The 22,695-nt window shown below is 38.2% G+C and overlaps 1 protein-coding gene and 1 long non-coding RNA gene across 4 annotated transcripts in view; one reads left to right on the forward strand and one right to left on the reverse strand.

Annotated features, from left to right (window-relative positions):
• The window catches only part of LOC107088131 (neurobeachin-like), a 142,538-nt gene that overhangs the window by 15,395 nt on the left and 104,448 nt on the right, over positions 1-22,695 (reverse strand). Inside the window, exons 27-41 of one of the 3 annotated variants that reach the window (XM_015380080.1) lie at positions 21,767-21,850; positions 20,963-21,143; positions 18,812-18,936; positions 18,638-18,703; positions 18,357-18,525; positions 17,677-18,071; positions 16,067-16,203; positions 13,757-13,911; positions 12,204-12,330; positions 9,491-9,610; positions 7,984-8,117; positions 7,344-7,405; positions 4,089-4,153; positions 1,898-2,006; positions 1,122-1,288 (exon numbers count right to left, since the gene is read on the reverse strand). In XM_015380080.1, the coding sequence (XP_015235566.1) occupies positions 1,122-1,288; positions 1,898-2,006; positions 4,089-4,153; positions 7,344-7,405; positions 7,984-8,117; positions 9,491-9,610; positions 12,204-12,330; positions 13,757-13,911; positions 16,067-16,203; positions 17,677-18,071; positions 18,357-18,525; positions 18,638-18,703; positions 18,812-18,936; positions 20,963-21,143; positions 21,767-21,850 (2,096 nt within the window). Of the gene's footprint in view, positions 1-1,121; positions 1,289-1,897; positions 2,007-4,088; positions 4,154-7,343; positions 7,406-7,983; positions 8,118-9,490; positions 9,611-12,203; positions 12,331-13,756; positions 13,912-16,066; positions 16,204-17,676; positions 18,072-18,356; positions 18,526-18,637; positions 18,707-18,811; positions 18,937-20,962; positions 21,144-21,766; positions 21,851-22,695 lie in introns of all 3 variants that reach the window. The other 2 variants (XM_015380079.1, XM_015380081.1) reach the window with 2 other exon arrangements.
• On the forward strand, positions 4,740-17,853 carry LOC107088132. The gene is made up of 3 exons (XR_001481368.1): positions 4,740-5,320; positions 16,056-16,338; positions 17,715-17,853. It is a non-coding gene; the product is annotated as an uncharacterized LOC107088132 (long non-coding RNA).

The raw sequence follows: 22,695 nt of genomic DNA on the forward strand, positions 1-22,695 counted from the left end.
CATGGCATGAAAAGTCCCTTATAAATAAAGTTGGATTTGAAAAGAGAAAAGCATACTGGTTTAAGACAGACAGAGATAACAGGAAGCTTAAGATATTACTATTCACATGCAATATCATTTGTTAGCTAATTAACAGTACTCATAAAATTTTGTGCCACAAATCTTAACAGAGGGACACCTAGAAAATAAATATTATATTTATATATAGTTCATGAGTTCATGAGACAAGATGTTTCAAGTTATTTATATGCATAAAATATCACACCTAACAGTATCTGGTTACTGTTATTGTTGTAACAACACGAAAAATAAAGATATTAGTATTAGCAAAGGAGAAAAGTAAAATGCTGTCGGCTTGAAGATTACGTCACTCTGGTTTAAGGATTCTAAGTTCCTGGTTTTATGTATAATATGCTGATTAAAACCCAAACGGTAAGAAATGAGAGCTTTTTCCTCTTGAATACAGTATTTAGCTACTGAGTGTTATTATAAATGAAATAAAAGTATGTTTTGTTTTCAAAGTCAATTAGCCCAAATCAAGACACTATGGATGCAGAATTACTTGTTTAGAAGAAAATGATCTACAGAAACAATGCACATTTAATTTTAGAAAATAAAAAAGTTAAGAGTCTAAATCTTATACAGGAGATATGTGGAAATGTTTTTTTTTATTTTTTATTTAGTCTTATTTTTATGACTTTGTCCCTTAATGTGGATAAGTTTAGATACTTCTGAAGTTTTGGTCTATTTGGTCTTTTTGAAGAAACCACTGTCCTATTATACTGCAAACACAACATAAATGGGTTTATTTATCATTTCTATCAAAATAATCTCTGACTGGTTAAACTTAATTTAATTGTATGACAACAAAAATAGGAGAGATACTGTACTATATATTTGTTTGCAATGTTTGTACTTTAGAAATGTGGATTATTCTATTATTTGTTGAAAAACATTAATGATGCTGTAGCAGTCTTTAATACATAATGTTCTTACTCCTCTTATTTGCTTTGTCGTAATGATTTTCTCTTCGTTCTCCATCTGCTTTGGGCTCCAGGCTGCTTTTGTCACGGCCATCAAACGGATGAGATTTAATTTGACTCTGACATTTCTCTGCTCACCTCTGTGACATTGTCCCCCAGGCTCCATGCTTATTGGTCAGGATGTTGAGGATCTTCTGTTTCAGCTGGTTGGCAGTCACATGATCTCTGTGCTTGGCGGCGCTGATGAGGTGGTCGCACATTTTCTCCTCCTCTCTGCGGTCCGCAGCGTACTGGGCACAGTTGGACTGGGTAGAGGGAGGAGAAGAGATTTAAGCAAGGACTGGTCACAATATATTAATAAAATAGTAATATTTTAGAAAATTTTGGATGAGCAAATTTGTAGGTATTGTACAGCTTATTTATTGTCTTTTTGATAAAGCTTAAAACATCATCAAAAAGGGCAATAACTAACCACAATGTTTAAATGGCAAAATATACTATAAAAAAAGACTCTTAATAAATGGGTATAAATGTGAGTCAAGAGCAGAAAGCCAAATAAGGATGAATGAATTAATCAAATTTACAAATATTTCATCAGCATAATAAAGCTTGAATGTTACTTACAATTTTGTATTTATTTGATACAGTTATAGAGTAAAAGTTTAATGGTCAAACACAAAAAATACAACTGCAAGGACAAAGCAAACAAAAAGAGAATTTAAGCTACTAAATAAATGTGTACAGATACTTAGCTAGCCTGGATTTTTTTAATCCAAGAAGCATATATAGTAAAAATACTGAATTCCTACTTCTTTGGTTCAGTAGAAATAAACCAGAAAACGAGGTATAACATGACTGAGCTTCAGAATAGAGATCATTTAGAGCTTACATCCAGAGGGAGGGTCCATGTTTACCTCAAATTCAGCGTGTTTGTGGACGTCCTCGGCCCGCTGTCTGTTCAGGATGAACTCTGCTTCATTGGCCACTCGCACTATGTGATCCTTCATGGCATGGCACAAGAGTCTGGCAAAAGAGTTCAAATGAGACTTGAGTAAAAATTGGGGAAAGCATCAAACTATAACATGATATTAGATGAAAGGTAGGAGGAAAGCATCTTTTATTGTAGCTGAACAGTTTTATTGAAACTGCTCTTGTTTTGCCTTCAATATCTGGAACTTACAGTCATCTATTTCTAGCTTCTTTTTTTTACATTAACAATAAAAAAATAAAGAAACTTCAGTTTAAGAACTTTTTAGTAGAAGTAGAGTTATTATTCCAAGATTTGCAGATTGATTTGGCAAATACTTAATACAACCTATTTTTTACCAATAATGTTATGAAGCCAGCTTGCCTACTCTAAAAAGCCTTCCAAGGCCTTCAGAAATAAGTAGGGCCTGATCATCCACCATACTAAAACAGTAAAAACAAGTTTTTTTACTAAAATTCAATACAAAGCAAACGGTTCCACTTAAAGTTCTGGTAAAGTTTGGCAAATTCAACATTTTTGTATTTGTGATAGTGGGTTACATTACAAAGCATCAGTTTCCATGTAAATAGCTAACAGTTGCTACTGTATGCTGACTTGAACACCTTAAGAGGGCGGTTTCTCAATATGTACTTGTGGGTTCTCATGTGCTCGTGTAATCTTGAAACGTCATCAGCCTCAGCCCAGTACAGTTACAATTCACAAGAACAGCAGGCCAAGAACAAACAAAGTCCTCGGATGTTGTTCTCACCCCTGCCGCTTTACAGAGTACACATCACAACAGACTTGCCAGTTTTTGAGATTGGTCCCAGCATGCACTGCGGCAGCAGTGGCTTCCCGGTTACCGCTCACAGAGCTCAGAATATTAAGTTAAAAGTTCACTTTTCTGTCTCTGTTGTTCTATAAAAGTAAGTTTTAAGATCATTTGAGGCGAGAACATTATACTTTTAAGCGCCACTATATGGCCCATTTACAGATTTAGTGCGTAATTTAAAAAAAAAGAAATGTCCAAAGTTGAGAGGACTGCGGCAATTGGCGGACCTCCGAGGGTAACAGAAGCCAGGAGTAATCCTAGCACGTTTGCAGTAGCCCTCTCTCGGCATAGCCATGTGTGAAGTACTGCTAGATCTGATGATGAGTGTTTTGTTTTATTTGGCAAAATGTTCATTTGATTTGTGTTTATCTGACTGTGTTAACTATTATTTCCCCAATAAATGACAAAAAGGTAAGAATGCATTGATATCTAGAGACTATCAATAACAGGAGGTGCAGCTCCAGAAGAGCCGGGCATGTGGTGATGTCACAAGAACGCTTCTGTTCCAATTGACCAATATTTATGCAAATAAGTTGCCTGGGATGAGAATCAGCCTCTCCAAGTCAGACGACTTGACCAAAGCGCTTCACACTACATTCAGTCATTCACCCATTCACACACACACTCACACACTGATGGTGGCAAGCTACATTGTAGCCACAGCTGCCTTGGGGCTCACTGACAGAAGTAAGGCTGCCATAAACTGGCGCCACTTTGCCCTCTGACCACCATCATTAGGCAATGCAGGTGAAGTGTCTTGCTCAAGGACAGCGACACTAAAAGCCAGAGCAAGGGCTCAAACCGACAGCCCTCCAATTGGATGCAAACTCCTGCATCCAACGCCACTGTTGCCCCCAGCAGCAGTGGCCTGTCCCCTTCAGGTTGGAGGAGAGTTCTTGCATCATGTGGAGGAGATGAAGAATTATTGGGGTTCTGTTCACAACTGAGGGGAGAATGGAGTGGGAGATCAACAGACGGATCGGTGCAGCTGCTGCTTCAATGCAGACTGGTAAGAGAGCTGACCGAAAAAGTAAAAACTCTCAATTTACAGGGCGGTCTATGTTCCTACCCTCACCTACTGTATGGTCTTTGATCAAAGAACAAATTGTTTCTAAAAATCTAGCTTGTTTTTTTTTCCCCCAGGAATGTAATAATGAATAGGCCTTTTTGGTTCTCTTGTCTAAAATAGCCGAAATCGTCCTTTGTTAAGTGTGCTTCTCTAAGGATAATTACTCATCTCAACCAGAAGAGACAATAATGAAGGGCTCTGTAAATGGCAGTGTAACCTCTGAGCCTAATGGATTACCTTCCCTCGTTGATGAGCTCAATGAAGGCCAGCCCTGCATTCTTCTGAATGGAGTTCTGCCACTCCTGTAAGCAAGAGATTAATCAAGGAAAGAATTTATTCAATGAAAAACAAAAAAAGCAAAGAATACATTACCTTGAAAATGCATGTTATTTTCGAATTTGTGCTTTTGTCATATATGTTCAATTATGAAATGCATTTTTGTATCAGTTATAGGAAAAGCAAAGTAAATCTAAAACAGTTTTTCATGGTGATTTCAATTAATATGGAGGAAAAAAGTATCCAAACCAAAAATGAACAGTTTCCTCGTTAAAAACAACTATCTACTGGAATTATGTTTTCATTCATGTGAATTCCACTCAACACACGGACCAGTGAACTTCCTGTAGAATCAAAAGAAGACTTGAAAAAGAGGCTAGTGGGCCAAGAGATAATAAAAATAAAAAAAAACACATCATGCCCCTAGTGCACCGTAAGTTTAACTGAACAAATCTAAAACTGGACATCACGTTCTAACTTTTAAGATTTCTTTCAGACACTGTAGAAAGACATTTTTATAAAATATCAGGGAGGTTTTAACTAAAATACCGTATTACAAAAGCAGTAAACACAAACCTTGATCAGTGTAACTAAGGGGGACTGATACAGAATTATTCAATGTGAAAAGTGGAAAAATTGCACTTTCACAGCTCTGTAAATATCAGCGGAAATACATCCATCAAACTGTGCATGATTTTCCATTTTCTTGTGCATATAGGAGGGGGGGGACATTCTAAACAGGATTACAGTGCTGCTGAAAGCCTGAAAACTATCAGCGCTCCATTAGCTACAAAGGCCATCTCCTGTTACACCCTCAGCATCCAGGGGATCGATTTCTGGGCTTGGGTTTGCTCTCCATGGGCCTCAAATGGCAGACAAGAAGGGAGTTGGAGGTAATAATATACATGCTGACGAGCTGCCCCCCCAGAAGAGCAAAGACAAAAGCAAAAGGGAGTGGTGGGATGGAAGGGTAGAAGATGAAAGCAGTTGCTACTGAAAACACTGCAGCCAGAAGAGCAGAAGAGCCTGGAAGCGTGACTGAAGATATAAAGGAGAGAAGATGTAAAGAGGCTAGGTTACAGAGGAAGGCCAGGAAGAAAGAAGTTGAGGATGATTCCAAAAAGAGCTCTTATGAAGAAGAATTGGAGAAAAAGGAAAAAGACATGTGACTGCAGATGTCCTGCTCTGTAATGGTGAGTCTCATTTTGATCATCAAGTACAAAAAAGAGGAAACCAAATTTAATGCATGCAGGAGAAACGAACCAGAAAAACCTCAGACATTAATAAAGATTTGTTGTTTTTGGGGATTAAACTCAATCTTTTTTAATGTTTTGTCAAATTTCTGGGCATAGAACTAGATTTATTTTATTGTAAGCATATGTTTATCGGTTAAGTTCCATCAAAAGAGACAATAAATATTTATGAAACTATGAACAAACAAAGGATTCTCCAGCTGCAGGCATCGTTCCTTAGAAGAAAAAAATTACAGATTTTGGTTATTCTACTTAAAAAATTAGAGGCCCTCATAGATTTTTCCATCCTTACCGTTACTGGATGCTAAAATCCGTTTTAGTTTTACATAAACTATAGTATTAATGCCAACTAAGGAGCTGATCAGCCTCCAGCTCTGGGGGGGGGTGCCGCTCTGCTGTGTTTTTTGTCTTTCCATCCATAACACATCTCCTTAGGGTTCCAAAGTGGGCAAATTACTGGTCAATCCAACACAGTGAAACCACGGTCATTAAACCAGGCATTGGTAGCTCCAGCTGCACTTTGTTCCTCCTGAAAACCTGAAGTACCAGAGATGAATGTCTGCACGTACTGTACTTACATAAACATGAACGAAATCTGACCGCAACTTTAACTGCATCATATTATCCTTTGTTGAGTGTTTAACATTTTTTAAGCTTGCTTTTGGGATAAGGATATAAAATTGTAAATATCACTTAACTGACAGATTCAGGTATACTTTTAGTGAACATGTCCTTCCTTACAGATTTAAATCAACTTCAGGAATGAATTGGAGTAAAAAGTAATTTAGTATTGGGAAATGAATTATTGTTTTGTTGAGGTTGATTAAAAACACAAACCTGAGCTGTTACTAAGAGTAAGACAACAATCCAGGGGGGTCATGAAATAAAAAAAGTAAAATGATTGTCTTAATAACTAAAGATTAAAAAAAACAAAAACAAGCCTGTAACAACTGATATGTGTATTTTCACATCTCAAAAATACATATCAAATATACAGGCTTAAAATATCAAGATGGCTATTATTTATCAAGTGCTTGGAGTTCTTGATCGAGATACAGGCAATCAATTTTGAACTATTTGCAAGGATAAGAGCACATTTTATGATTGCCTCCTTAAGCGTGCAAATGCACGAGTGGATACATGAGCAGGAGGGGAGAAGGCACTGCTGTTATTACAATGGAAGAGAGTGGACTAACAGGATAGAGGTAAAAAAAAAACAGCTCTAGAGGATGAAGGTATTTCTGTTGATTGCTTAACTTTAATCAAACCTTTATTCCTTCCACTTCAATTTCAGTTGACATGCCTGCATGCACCCCAGGGTAACAGCTTCAGTAGCATTTCCTGTAGATTATCTTGAACTTGATTTTTTTCGGCCATAAAATGTCTACGTTAGAAAAATACCTCTTGTTTGGTCTAACACAATATTCTATTATCGCGATATTTTGCTATTGGATTGTGTCTCTTTTCTATGTAATTAATTCAAGTAAATATTTAAGTCTTTTGGCTACACAGTGCTGCAGTGGGCAGCACTGCTGCTTTGCGGCAAGAAGATTCCGCTTTCAATTCCCGGCCTGGTGTCTTTCTGCATTGAGTTTGCTTGTTCTCCCTTTGCATGTGTGGATTCTCTCCGGGTACTCTAGCTTCCTCTCACAGTCCAAAAACATGACTGTTACAGTTAACTGGCTTCTCTAAATTCTCCTTAGGCTCATTGTGTGCGTGAATGGTTGTTTGTCCTGTTTGTCTCTATGTTGCCCTGCAATAAACTGGCGACCTGTCCAGGGTGTAACCCACCTCTTGCCCATTGACTGCTGGAGATAGGCACCAGCACCCCTTGCAATCCCAACAGGGATAAGCGAGATGGAAAATGGATTGATTTAAGTTTTATAAATTTGAAATGGTGAAATAAAATATTCTCAGTGGAGCTGAAGAAGATTACAGAGAACGAAGTTGGATGGTCACCAACCTGAGAACAGAGCAGCATTACTAGCTCCACCACAGATGTGCTGGACTTCATGCACACCAGACCTGCAGAACAGACAGAAACACCACAGTCAGGAGTCTTTCATCTCCTGATCCACCAAAAAAATAATAAATCGAACTTCCAGACACACTCGAACTTTAGCAAAGGTATAGCAGTGTTAATACTTTTTGTTATTAGAGTCGCAAAAGTTTAATTTACAAGAAGCATGCCACAGAAAAGACAACAAGGAGAAAGATTCAGGAAAGGAAAGAGGAGAAAAGAGAGAAAGAAGGGAAACTGAGAAAAGACACAGACAGTGAAGTACAAAACAAGGAGCAGGTGGGCAGATTGAGGACACATTTAGGACAACCTACAATTTAAGAGATGCTAAATATAATCTGATCTAAAAATAAAAAAATAAAAAATCACCTGTCTAGCTATCTGAGTTCTTATGGTGCAGTGTTGACTTCATACTTGCCTGACGAATGGGTGAAGCAGCTCAGAGACGCTCATTCACTCAGTTTCTCAGACACACACAAACGCTCGGTGTTTCTTACACTCAGACAAGGCGGTGAGGGACAGTAAATGAGGAGACTCCACAGAGAGGGACGCCAGTTAGAGAAAAAGGAGCCGTGTACAGCACCTGTACCTTCTATGAGCAGTTCCTGCCCATGGCTACCCAGCAGCGTCCTGGACAGGAAGGGAGCGAAGTCCACGAAGATCTCCCTCAGCAGCGGTGCTACTTTCTCCAGAGCACGCTCCAGCTTGGTGGTGATGCTGTGGAGGGGGGGATGGGGCGAGATAGAAAGATGAAGAAAGAAAACAAGTGAGAAGAAGATAAGTGACAAACAGACTTTACTTTTTAGAATTTACAAACAGATGGAAAACATGCATGCATGAGAGAAATAAGCAGGGAAATGTGAGGACAAGAGAAAAGCAGGGAGTGTAAACCAGACATGGACGACACAAAAGGTCCGAATCAAACATGACGATGGTTTGGGTTCAGTGGCTCGGCGGCTGTGTTAATACTGGGAAGGTGCTGCAGTTAAAAACATTATTGAACAAATCAATTAGAAAAAAATAAATGAATGAGGCAGCTTTAATATGTTGCACAAACTGGATTGTATGTTTGCTTGTCCTATAAATAATTTTAGCTTTATATAACAGAACAACAGATCACTATAGATGCATTTTTTTCACTGACCAAAGAAAGTACATTTTAAGATTTCTTGGAAACCAAAAGCTGAATATTTTGAAGTTACAGCTCTGGTTTGAGTGGTTTGCATGCACTCAAAGTGGATTAAGATGAAATTAATTCTGGATTCTTAGTCATGATTTAAAGCATTTATCTTATTGTGGGTTTTTAATAAAACATGTAACTTTAGTCAAGAGTAGAAACAAACCCTAGACTCTAATTTATTTTGTATTAATGCATGTTTTAAAAAAAAAATTGCAGGGAAGCTGAATAGTTTTTGGCTTAACTGTTTGCATTTTTTTTGTGTGTAGGATAATTCTGAAACCTTGAAATTTAGGAAATTTGGATTAAATTTTAATTAAAGCACAAAAAAGTACCAAAAATATATCACTAAAGGCATGATTCAAGTTCGTAATGAGTAGATGTGAAGTTCTGACTGGTATCTTCAGTCCTTACTTGGTAATATGTGTAAGCTACTAAATACCGATGGCTGTGTTCTGTGTTTTGAAAAAAAAAAAAAAAAAAAAAAAATATATATATATATATAAAAGCTATATTAAAGCATTAAATTGCAGGAAAGCAAACTGAAACATCAATATGTTAAAAAACTGCTGAGTTTGTTGTTATAAAACAAAAAGAAAACTTTAGAGCTATTTTCCTAGTGCAGTAGAGGGTTAAAGAATACAGTGTAACCCAGGTCTGATCTAGACTTTGGGCTCAGTGTGTGAAGACAATCATGCACTAAGTGACAGACTAAAATGTGGTGCCGCAAATGCGAAAAGTATGAGCTGTTGGCCTTAAAACAAAAGCGATGCCGTCATCTTGCTAAAGCAAAGATGTCCGTCTTTTGTTACATGGCATACAGAGAACATTTAGTCGTAGCTGGGCAGAGCAGAAAGGGTGTGGTGGAGGGTGTGGCAGAGAGGGGAAGGGGACAGGACGGGTGTCTTCTTGCCTAAAACACTGTCCTGCATCTCGGGGGGCTGCCTGGAAGCCTGCCAGAGAGCTAAAAGACTTGAGCTCAGGGGGCGTCTGACCGCTGCGCAGCGCACACTGCGCCACCTCACAATAGGCACTGGAATACAAACCACACATAAAGAAAAACACACATGCAGACATGCACACTGATTAAGGATCACACGTACACACCCACACACTCCTGTGTCTGTGCACTTTTACAAGAACAAGTGTCTGCTAATACTAAAGCACAAACTTCTTCAAATCATTTGCTTCCTTAAAGTCATTTCCTGTTCAAACTTTAGAGACAAAACAGAGATTGATGTTAATGACAGTTAGATTTTTCTAGAAAACATTGCGAACTGTGAGTTCAAGCCCATATTTTAATACATAGCTTTGAATATTTGGTCATATCCCCTGAAATCTTTCTCCTGTTCTGTTACAATATTGTGATTTGTTACTGTATATTATTTGGATTGAGGTGAAAGACCAACACAATGAAGAGCAAGTTAGATTAACTATATTTATCCCCCCTGAGTTAATAGTTTCTAGAATCACTTCTTACTTTAATCACATCTGCAGATCGTTTTGAATTTAAATATATATTTTTTAAAGTTGTTTTTTTTCTCTAAATTTAGATACAGATTTGATTTGTCTAGTTGTCTTTGGAAACTAACTGGAAGTCAGTCAGAACAAATAGAGAATGTTTTTGACTCAGACATCAAGTTGTGCCTCAGATTTAGGTCCAGATGTTGACTTCCACATTATCTAAAGCCGCTCCAGCTGTTTGTTTAGTGCTCTGAACACTTAAACCTAATCCCAAACCGCTCCCTAATCACTAACACTTCACTATCAAGTGTCACTCCCTTGATTGAAGGTGGGGGGGTATAAACAAGAATGGGATGGCTTCTTCCCTCAAACAGAAAAAAAAAAGCAGTGGCTGCTATGGCGACAGTGCAATGCCCCGTGTGTGGCTGTAGCTCTGTGGGGCAGGTTAACAGCATTAAACATTTGCCTCTTTCCTAAAACAAATATATACGGTCGAATAAAACTGTTTCAAAGAGGACCTGATCCTTTTGGAGTTAATTAAGTTTTTTTCATATACTAACTTGAGATTATTATTACGAAGATGCAGCAAACCAGAAGAATTTACATTGGGCGGAATGTGTTTCCTCCGCCAGCAGGCAGCTGTAACACTTGTTACTGAATTCCAGCAAGCCTTCATCTGATGCAGACTCGCTATCTAAGGGCTAAACAGTCCACTGGCCCTACCCACCACATGGGTTGGGATGGCACTTAATGTGGTGGACCCTCTGTGAGAACGCGCAAAAAGAAAGTTAGTTCTCAGGGTTTAGGGACTGGTTTGGGATACGACCTCACTCATAATGTTATATCATAATGCTGTTGGCACCATAGATCTATGTGGGGGTGCTAGTTTTTTTTTTTCCCAAATCATCTAAAAAAAAGCTTCTTCTCTGGCCATTTTTTCACCTTCTCCTTGCTTGTGGGAAACTACAAACAGGCTTTTCATGTTTCCATCTTCTTCACCCTATTCCAAACAGTCCAGATGTCTTGTTGACACATTGTCAGTCCTCAGCTGCGGGCCTAAGCAGCTCCTTCAGTTTCTCCAGATTAAATGTGCACCACTAAGGCTTTCAAAGCAGCATAAATAACTAACAGGTGGAATCCACTTGCTAATTTGACCACAGAAAGTTAAAGGTTTCTCTGGATTTCACTTAGAAGCATCTGTGTAAATGGAACTGATATAAATGCATGGCCAGATACAGTATCAGCTATTTGGGGGACTAAACATTTGTTTCGTTTCTTTTTGAAAAATGTTGGTCTATCACATAAAATCCAAACAAAACGCATTAATTGTTTGTAACATGAAGAACATAAAAAAAAACTTCAAGGGGTATGACTACCTTTACAGTGTGTTGAAATTAATGGCTTTTACCTTACCTACAGTGAAAAGCAAGCTTAGACAATGAAACACAGTCATCATGTCGAGGCTGAAAAGCATTACAGTGTTAAATAAGTGGGATGCGTCAGTGGTACGTGTGCATGACAGCTTAAAATAAGTATGGTGGGGAGGAATATTAATCTTGATTGATATTCAACCTGAGAGGCAGGCGAGCTCATGTTTCACTTCCTCTGGCTGGATGCATCTAGCCGTCCTCTAATGAGTTCATTCTGTGTGTGCAACTGTAGCCATTTTTCTCTCCTTTCTTTTTTTTTTAACCATCTAGGAGGTTTAATAACAAAGCAAGATCCTATAAGATAAATTAAATTCCTGTGAATGTTCAGATTTTTCATTACTTCATTACTCTAACGGTACCAGATGTTCCCGTTTGTGTTCAGAGGCGGATTCTATGAATTTACACATAAAACAGTTTATGCTTTGCTCTAGTTTCACCTAAATATTAGATGCTGTGTTTAAATAAACTCATTGCGGCTGAAAGTGGCTGGTGCAGCCACTTTCCTGATATTCAGCAGCTCTTACGGACAAGAACAAAAATACATCATCTACTCTCCCTGTGAGCTGTAAGAACTCTCCAGGAACGATGAAGGGATGGGAGTGAGGTGGAAGTATGATTGAGACACACTTGAAGCCAGACGAGTTAACGTGGTAACAAAAACTAAAAAGGAACGAAAAAAAGAGGAAAGAAATCAAATGGCTGAGCAGCTTTCATGACGGTGTTTAAACGCACCTCATGTTCTCCATGGTGTCTTCTGGCATCGGCGCCACTGTCTGCACCGCAGGCAGATTCTTACTAGTTGCGCCATTAACGAACGACGACGAGGACGAAGAGGACGAGGAGGCAGAATCAGCAGCACCTGGGAAGGGGGGGGTGATGCCCCAAAATAAGTTGACTATCACTGATACAAAACACCAATAAGAGGCAAATACATTTTATTTAGATATTATTTATCCAGACCTGCAGCCACACCTTTTCTGATCATGGTTTGTGAAAATAGCTTTGCAATCAATATAAAAAAGCAATCTAATGCAGGGAGCAAAGCCCTAGCCTCGTTCATAATGGAGGCATAACACAGAACAGTAACTCTGAGAGGCTGGCAGAGACACCAATACCAATCTATTCCCCTACAATGGATCCAGAGTGTGATGCTACATCTTCTACGAGGAGCAAAAAAGAAAAGTAAACAAGAGCAACTGTGTGAAAGCGTTGCTGACAGCCAGAGGAGAGATTGCTTTCTTGCACTGAACTGCTTGTGTTTTCTATCCAATCGTAAACTGGTCTCATCTGGTTCCTGCAACGCTGACACTATTTCTGAAAAAAGGAGCTGCTGATTCAGCTCGTCTTTATTCTGTTTTTTTCTCTGGGTGGAAATAAAGCGAAGGAGAGTTTTGAGACGACTCAATCAATTCTCAAATTCTGTTCCTGCCACATGGAAAGTCATTTAGGTAAAACAGTTAATTAACCAAATCTATATCAGGGTCAGAGAGGCATTGATAAAAGTTTTTCCTGCCCGACGTTATTGCAAGTTTTCTGTAAATTCTTATTTTCCAATTCGACCCTGATAATAATAAGAAGATACCACTTTTTTGATAGAGAGGATGGTTTTTAAAAGAAGGAAATAAATTATTCCTTTTTTAAAAGCAAGTACATTTGACGTGTTTTGTAATTAATGTATTGAAATATTTTATTATTGAAAAGGTAAGTTTATTTTTAACAGTTACATATTTAGATAAGAGAAACACAATTATATTGGTAAATCAAATTGCTATCTTTCTTATATAACCATCCAAATTGGAGTTGGAAAATACAAAACTGAGTGAGAAAAACCTGCAGCTGTGTAAAGCATTTAGAGATAGGTTATAGTGGTAGTAAGGATGTGGTCTTTGTTAAGTTGAACAAGAAGATTTGATCTGTAAATGAAAAGAAAAGAAAAAGGATCCCTCCCTTCCTTCTTAATTAAATTTTTTAAAATATCAAAACCAGGATTTTAAAGCATTTGGCCCTTAAAATTAAAGGGTCTACAAACTTTGGCTGCAAAGTCTTTTGTGTGCGTCTTGATCCTGCACAATCACATAGAAGTTTAACAAAATCTACAGAGATAAGTGTAACTTTTCTTCTTTTTTTTATAAACATAGAACAGAAACAAAAAGAGAGGATGTTTTTCCTTTATTTTCTAACATATATTTTTTCCACCCCAGGTATGTTTTTCTGCCCTGAACAACTTTTATTTTGTAGCAGCAAGGCTTTATCCATACATCTGACTGATCTGTGTAAGTTCTCACCTGTGGTGTTGATCATGCTCTTAGGGGTTGCTGTTGCAGCAGCGAAAATGTTGGGTGTGCTGCCAGGAGTGGCCGATCCACCGGTGGTGGGTGTGCCCACCGTGTTGACTGACAGGCTGCCTGGTGGGGGCTTTTTCACTGGAACAACGACACTCCTAAAAAAAGATGAGACACAAAACCATGAGGCAAAGAGGCACATGAGACACCAGAGAGGAAGTTTGCTCTTTATATTAAAACAGTACTGAACTGACGTGACAGTCAGTCAGACAGTGTGGCAACATGAAGCGACAGGTGACTTAGGTCCTCTCTGAGGTCGCCACAACATATGCCAGTAGTAGTGTAGAAAAGCCTCTTATTTAACAGACTGAACAATATTTTTTAGATTTGGCTCTTTTTTGCTTGTTTCATTTATTTGAAATAATATGGAAATTATTGAATTAATCAGCTAATATAAAACCAAAGTATTAAAGCCAATATTCTAATATTTCTATCTAGAAATCCTTTCCCAATGGAAACTTGACGGTTGAATAAAATCAAACTTTAACTTTTTTTTTATGCAGACACATAATTTTTCCCTGAAAAATGTTAAGAAACCCAACCAACAATTTGACTTTATTAATACAGCTACAGAAAAAAACAATATTGTTTTTATTTATTTCTTTAAGATATAGTAAAAGGTCTGCTACTCTCCCAGGCCTTTATCTCCAAGTCACTCTTAAAAATGAAAAGTAATGCTACGTTTACACCAGACATGCTTTTGGCAGCAAAAAAAGTGGCTGCTGCTTCACTTTTTTATACGTGTAAACATTAAGATCCAACGTGCGTCAAAAGCATCTCGGATGCTCCTGAAGTGCATCCGGTAAAGTTAATCAGATGCATCTGATGCTTCTGCTGCTCCTGTGTTGAATGGCAGAGAATGGCTTAGCTATATTTGCTGTGATCAGTGGGTAAAAAAATTGTTCCAATATTTCTAAATGAGAAAGTCCACCTTAAAACATCTTCTATGCAGTCAGTTCATTAAGATTACAATACTGCCATAAAATATTATTTTGCCAGTGGAACCGCTCAGACCCCCACATACCAGTGTTGTCTGTCACTGGGAATCCCCAGCAGCAGCTGGGGGGTTCCCCCTAGAGTTGCGGAGGAAGTAGCGTTTTTCAGGTATGTGGTACAAACTACAGGCACCGGAATAATAAAAGCAAACATATTTTGCCGACAGGTTTCGACATTTAACATTAATCTGGGCCATAATAAACAGTTTCAGAGGAGTGATCATAGCGATCCGCTTCAGCAACCTTTGACTTTGCATGTAAACCAGCTGCTTCTGCTGCTTCAGTCGCGTGCAGTGTGAATGTAACATAATATTGATGCAAAAGGACAGATGAGACCAGAGCCTGTAGAGGCTGGAATGATAATATAAACCTTTGCTTCTGCTTTGGGTTCACTGCAAATAATTGACTCTGGATAGAAGTTAGTCCGTCCTATTACTTTAAAACTAATGTAATTCATTATTTCCACCTCAACAACATTGTTTGAGTGAAAACATTTCCTGTTTTAGCAATCAAACAACTGGTAGTGTCTCCCAAAACAAGTAAAACCGGGGCATGACTGGGTCTTGCATTAAGAGATCGGAACCAAGCGGTTCCAATCAGAGCCTCTGTATTCTTTAACATTTGGAAATGTAAAAGTAGACAGATACTAACATTTCTTGGATTGGTGATTTATTGAGATTATTTAGTTATTTCCCCACTTATAGCTTTTTCCTAAAATTCATCTTCTAAAATATAAAAGTAGATTTTTCCCGTTATTTTAGAGTGAGATTACGCTACCCAAATATCTATTTATTGATTTCTACAAGCACTTAGACAGAATGCCTAAAGTGGGTCGAAAATATGGAGAGAGGCCTTAAGAATGATGCAGATATCCTGGAGGGATGAATGTAGAGCAGCTGCTATTAATAATGCATACTGTATTCAATCAATGACTTAGCTCACAGAAGCAGTGACAGAGCAGGATCAAGGAGACTAGATGATGCAGAGGAAACTCAAGCAGCTCAGAAATTTTCAGATGTGAGTGTAGACTAAACAAAAGGATTAACCATTGCTGTATTAGTCATTTTAAAAGCATTATTTAAAATATCCAAATAGATTTTATCTGGTTTCTTTTTGTTTTAGTGAAGGAAAAATGAAACTGCTGTTAAGTGAATCTATGGGTCTCAATCAATGTTGACTGTAATAACTTTTGGATGCGTTTTAAAGTGCTGACAGATATATTTCTTTTTTTGTTAGTCTCATTGTAGATATGACTGACCTGTCAAAGGAGTGGAACTGCATGGGCAGCATAGGATGGGTCTTCAAGGCAGGGTCTGGGTGGTACGGTGTTGGTCCGGACTCCTGACCCAGTTCTGTGCCGTCAATGGGAGCAGCCACCAAGCTCTTCAGGATCTCCTGCATTTCAGGGAAATAATAAAATCTGGTGAACAATGAATTATTACTGTGGACACAATTTGATTTGTGTCTAAAAAAAAAGAGAAATAGATCGAAGGAAGATTTAAACTATGAAAGCACAGCCTGTCAGCAGAGGTACAGTGAAAGTGTTTTATTTATTTATTTTTTTTTTTAAGATTCTGACGCTGTTTTAATGCAAACTGCATAGATAAAAATATAGATCAGTCAGCCTGACTGTATATCAAGAGATTAAAAGATGCATGACACATAATAAAGCAGAAAAATGAACACATTTTATTTCAGATAACATATACATATAACAGACAACCATAAATTAATTATTAAGGCAAAAGAGGCAAAAAGCTTCCCACCCCCTAACAGCTGGTGTTACTGTCTTTCAGAGAGATTGTTTCTTGTCCAGATTAAAGGTTTGCTTCTTTCCTACTGCATGTTCAGCCGTTTGCATCTCATTGAGATCTGGGTTTTGATATTTCCCATTTTAAGCCTGTCCTGCGTGGTTTCACCAGTATATATTTTTTATCTTTGCCATGCAGCAGGGTTCTGCTTGCATTTTAATTTCTTCAATATATGTTTCCTCATTTTATCAAGTAGGTACCCTCTCATACTTTTTTAGAAGTCTTGGTGTCTAGATTTGATACTGACCAAGTCCTGCTGCACCAAAGCCTGTCCAAACCGTGACACCTCTGCAGTAGCTTCATGCTTTACAATTAATATGAAATCCTTTCCTGTCAAGCTGTATTTGATTTTTGACAAGCATATCCAAATATTTAAACTAAAGATTCCTTAGAAAAGTGTTTAAGAATAACATAATAGTGACGAGTTAAAAAATAAATCAAAACTGTAGTGTAAAGTGTTTTAACAATATAAATACTGTGCACCTGGAGAATAAATAACCAATTAGGGACATTTTTACAGTAATGGATATTTGAAAATAGCAGTAACATCAGAGATGTGCAAAATGCAAGCAGCGTGTTTTCACTAACAAGCGCAATAACCTGCAGTACAGTAGGACCCATGAGGGTTTTTAGGTTTATTTCAGGATCTTGTGGTGTGCATTCAGGCTAAACTTGCTTGAAAAGGGGGGAACTGGGTACGTTAGAGCATTTTTAACCACTTACCGGGCTCTGGTAGCTGCAAAAATCAGAAGGCTCCTCTCCTCTCGTTACTTTAACTTCAGCAATCAGGTGCACTGACTAAAGCCAACCTAATTCAGAGCTTTGATCGGGGCAAACGAAATGCTGAAACAATACTCTCATCATGCACATCTAGTGAGGTCTAAAATGCACACGTATAAATTAGGCCTTTTTAAAAGAGAATAAATTGGATTTCTTTTTATTAAGGAACAGTTTAAAGATTTTCTTCTTTATTGTTTAACTGGTATTAAAACCATTTTTTTCCAAATACGTCAGAAGAACACACAGACTTGATATAATATCCTTGTTTTAAGCTCACCTTCACATTAATGCCTTTGTTTGTTTGGCTGATGCTAGAGATGGATGAAGGAGGGGCTTGGCTCGAGTTCGGAGTGGATCTGGGCTCATGGGGAGAATCCAGAAGGCTCTCCTGCGACCTTCGCACATCAGACAGACTGCACAGAAGATCTGTGCCTCCTCCCCCACTTCCTCCCACTCCTCTTCCATTGTCTCTGTCTCGGTCTCTGTCTGTCTCTCTCCCCACCAGGCCCAAACCCAGCCCTCCAAGGCCCACCTCTGAGCCGTTGAGAGATCCGGCCACGTGTCCTTCTTCTCCGATGCCTGAGTCTGTGTGGGGGAGGCCGGCGAGTGGGGAGTCGTCCACGGGGGTAGGGGTCTGCTTGTCGCGGTCAGTGAAGGCTGAGGATGGGTGCTCTTTTGTGATGAGAAAAAACATTTCATTGCTTTAATTAAAACACATTTATACCCATAAGGAAATATGCTTTTATGACTGAAAATAATCTACTAACATCTTTTCTTGTAAACTTTGGTTTGTTCTGAATAATTAAAAAACATTTGGGGGGGTGGGGTATGATATCCCTGGCAGATTATTGCATGCAGCCTGTATTTTCTCCACTCCAGCGTTGAAGTGATGAGTCACTGGTGAATAACTGATATGTACAAGATGAAGTAAAAGAAGAAAAACACAGAAACAATCACCTGTACTGGTTGGAGAGTTTATCTCGTGCCGGATGCTTCTCCCCGACAGGCTGGTGGACCTGCCAATCTCTCTCTGTGGTTCCAAAATGTCTCGGTATTTTGACACCATGAGAACAGAGATGAAGTATACGACTGCAAGCGCCAAAAACTGCGCTTGCTTACTGTCATCCTGCAGTAAAAAAAACAAAAAAAAAAACAACACAAAATATACATTGTAAATAGAGAGCATTTTACGCTTGTGTTATAAAGTAAAAAAAAAAACCACAAACAGGCCTGCTCACCACATCTCTGAAGACCACCGCTCGAAGACGGTTGATATCCACGTCCTGCAGGAGTCTGTCTGGATCCTGCTGAGAGTATAAGGCATGAAATTTATTTGGTCACAGGTGCCAAAGCCTCTGTCTCAGCCTTAAGGTGCTACAGGATGCGAATATGATGAAATGTCTGTTTGGTACCTTGCTGGCAGTGGAGGCACTGTGGAGGCTGTCCTGTGACTTGCTGCTGGTTAATGAAGACTTGCAACTTCGATCTCTCTGTCTTTGTCTGCACTCCAGGCAGTTTCTGACAGCTACACAACAAACTGAAGGCAGAAGGAGAAAACATGTAAAGGTGGTATGATGCTGAGGGCTACATAAAGCTACAGTTGGATCCCTCTGCTATGCCTAATGATGTTTTGCAATTTGGTTTTTCCAAGTTTGATTTTTCAGCTAAATTAGAAGAAAATATTTGATGTGCAGTATAACAGATTTGTATTTAGCAAAAACTTTAAAAAAATACATTCTTTAGGTGTTTGCAAACTGAGGTATAAATCTGTAAGCATGAAAAGCAGACCAGCAAATTTGAATTTCATAGGTATTCTTAAAGATAATTCAGCTTTCTAGAAAAACCTACGTGACTCAAAGACATTGGTTCTGGGCAAAATGAATGAAAATTCTCTTAATTTCTATACAAGCAAATTCTTTATAATAAAAAAAAAAGCCTGATTAAAGAGTCGACCAATCAGAACAGGGTATATTTTGGTCAGCACCAGAAGTCTGTCTTTCTTCCTTCTTTGCTTATTTATTTATTTGTCTACTTTTGGGCCCTAATTAAACATCTAATTTTCTTCTCAGAAATGCAGATGCATTTATGAATCCGCTTCTAGGTTAATCAGAGGATTTTAAGAAAGTTGAAGAATTGCATCTAAAAAAAAAAAAAAAAAACTAATGTTTATTTACCGGAATAGCATATATATTACTATAAAACAGTGAACATGAGCAATGTTTTATTACTTAAGTTTCATAAATAAAGGATTCTACAAGCTAAATGATGTAAAAGGCTGAGAAGAAGTGGTTTATATATAGAAAATGCTGTAATGTACTCCTCATATTTCACTTGTCACTTTCTCTGCTTTAGAGTGTGGGTCATACTGCAGGTCAGCTCTGTAACCAGGGAGTCACTCTGTTCTCATACACAGCAAGCGATGGATGTGATGATAGAGAATCGCTGCTAAAGGCTTTAGATGAGTCACCAATGGATCCTTGTTTGCTCAGGGTCAGGAACATGTCGTTTTAGGTCCTTCTCTGGTTCGAATAAAAATGGTCAAAGCTGTGGTGCCAAAGATACTTAATTAACATAGCTGATTGTAGCAGTTTATTTTAGATTGTAACCCAAAGTTTCCCATTTTTGGCATGAAAGCTGCTCATTTACGAATGCACTACATGTCAGCATTGCCAGTTTTTTAGCTCAAAGCACACGCTTTCTTGTGGATTGTGCCACTTAGCAAAGTAGACTTTAAGCGAGCAATTTTCAGCATCAAAGAGCTGTTTCAAATGAAGCCAGAAGTACAAAGATGGCAAAAGTCATCTAAAGGGAAAATGTGTTCTCCAGCACCTGGCTGCAAGAAAAGCAGAAAGAGGGCAAGTCCTGAACAACAAACGATAGAGACAGGAGGGCAAAAAAAATCTGATTTCAATACTGTCCTTTTATTTTCAAATAACTACTTTGATAGAAATAAACATTTTTTGAATCATTATTAGGAGATCAAAGTCTCTTAATCTGAAAAAAAAAATATCTGAAATTTATGATTAAAATTTTTTTTAGATGCACTAAAAGTAAGACAAGCTGTTCCTAAAATAAAATAATTTTTCCTTGGTTTGAGAAAATAAGCAATGCAATTTACCAATGGAACAAAACAATTTACTTTTAAAATAAAAAAAAAGAAAACCCATCATCCTATTTCAATTTCATAATATCTAACTATAATCAATGAAAGGACAAAAATACAAATTTTATTAGCAGATCATCTTCTTTATCTGCTCAGGGAAAGTATACATATTTAAAAAAATCTTTACCCATTTTCTTTTTTTTTTTTTTGCAGCATGTGGCAAAAGCCCTTTCCAGTGTTATCTCTTATAAAAATGTATATGTAAATGTAAAATGTATTTATTTTAGTTTCAGATACAAACTGACTTAATCTTCGCTATTATTTATCTGTTATATTACACATAGTAGCATCGTGTTGAAGCAAGCTGTAAACCTGTAAGGAACATAGTATCTCCACCCCCACTCATGACTGCTGCAGTCTAGATTTCGATCAATACGGTATATTTTAAAGCAGGACCCACCGAGGCGAAGACACTGCCTCATTAGTCCTCCAGACGACATGTTCTTCTCTGCTTCGATCTCACTGAAGTTCAACGAGCTGGCAAACACCAAAACGTCCACCATGGCCATCAGGCGAGACAGAAAAGTGACCGCTGTCTCTGAAGACATGCCCTGCGTTGCTTCTATGTTTTCCAACTCCGTCTAGGATGGAGAGATGACAGAAATCCACATATGTTTGAGAATTGACCTGCAAGTAACGGGGTTATAAGCTCACTGTATATAAGGAAAGATAGTGGAATAATGTTTTCTAAAAATAAATCAGCCTTGGGAAAACTGGCCCTGGATCAGCCATGGCTGTTTGAGGAAACAAACGGGAACAGGAAGAGCAACCTTCAGTGTCATGCTGAGAAATCAAGATGATGAAATCTGGTAAAGTGCTCTCTAAAATACAGAGTAAATGCAGCCGGATGACACACAGGTAATGGCAACAGTGGCGTTGTGACAGCAGCAGTGCGGCTTGTGGTCGTCATGTGACCTTTAAATCAGCTCTGCGTTAATCCCAAAATGCACAGAGTTCAAATGTAATATAGAAAATTCAATCGCAGCATAGCAGAGCTTTTGAATCAAGTGTTTGGGTTTGCTGTTTCACTGCTTCTGTAATAGGAGTGTGCAGATCTGTGGGGAGTAGACAAAGTGCACGCATCTGAAGGCTCATTAGAGCACAGACAGTGGAGGAATAACAGAGACAGAGTGAGGACAGAGGTGCTCTGGTTGTTGCTCTTAGTTCTTCTGGTGATGATGAGAGTCTCAGGCTCAGTACGCACCTCTCCCCCTGCGCCTCCTCCCCCAGGAACGGGGGTCACCTCCTCTCCCTTCGAACCCCTCTGGGGTCCGGCTCCTCCTGCCTTCTTTAGTGTTGATACAAACGGGACATTCTTAGCAAAAGCAAGTCTCTAGGACTGCCTAAAACACGCTTCTCTCATTGAAAATAAACTGCAGCCCAGCTCAGAAATTCCCACAGACATGAAGAGCATGAAGTCAAATTAAGTTTAAACTTTTAGTCATTTATTGGAATGATTCTCAAAGTCAATGGAGGGCACCGTATAAAGCAAACAAATACATCTTGATGTAAGTAAATAAATGACAAAATATTAATTCTGTTTTATTTCATACGGACGTTTATATCCATTAATGGGATATTTTTTATTAATAACAGAACTTGTTGAAATGTTAAACTAATAATATGCAATATATGAATTATTTAAACTGGATAAAAAATATAAATACACCTTTACAGATCCTGCTATCTATTAAAACTTTTCCAATAACAGCCTTTAAATAGCAAGTTTATTTTAGCATTGTTTTAGCCTTTTTATTAAAGCTTAGTACAACTTCTATTAAACCTCAGTTATTACATGGATGAATGTCCCCTAATCAATTGCAAACAAGATAGCCAGTTTTAGCCTAGCTGGATGTGTTTCTACAGGGTTGAAAGAATGTGTAAGATGTATTCAAAATGGTCATTTTGGCCACCAGTTTAAAAATAAAAAAGGCCATCCCAGAAGCTATATGTCAGCATAGCAGAGAGGTCTGCAACCTTCGGCTCCGGAGCCACATGTGGCTCTTTGGACCTTTAGCAAAGGCTCTTAATACTAGCTAATAATGATATAAAGGACTAACTAATATACGATGATAAAAAATATTAGTGTTAGAAGCTTTAGCGGACTTTATGACAAATATTTGAATTGAATTT

The sequence above is a fragment of the Cyprinodon variegatus genome, unplaced genomic scaffold, assembly GCF_000732505.1.
Source record: "Cyprinodon variegatus isolate N-32 unplaced genomic scaffold, C_variegatus-1.0 Scaffold207, whole genome shotgun sequence".
Taxonomy (NCBI): domain Eukaryota; kingdom Metazoa; phylum Chordata; class Actinopteri; order Cyprinodontiformes; family Cyprinodontidae; genus Cyprinodon; species Cyprinodon variegatus.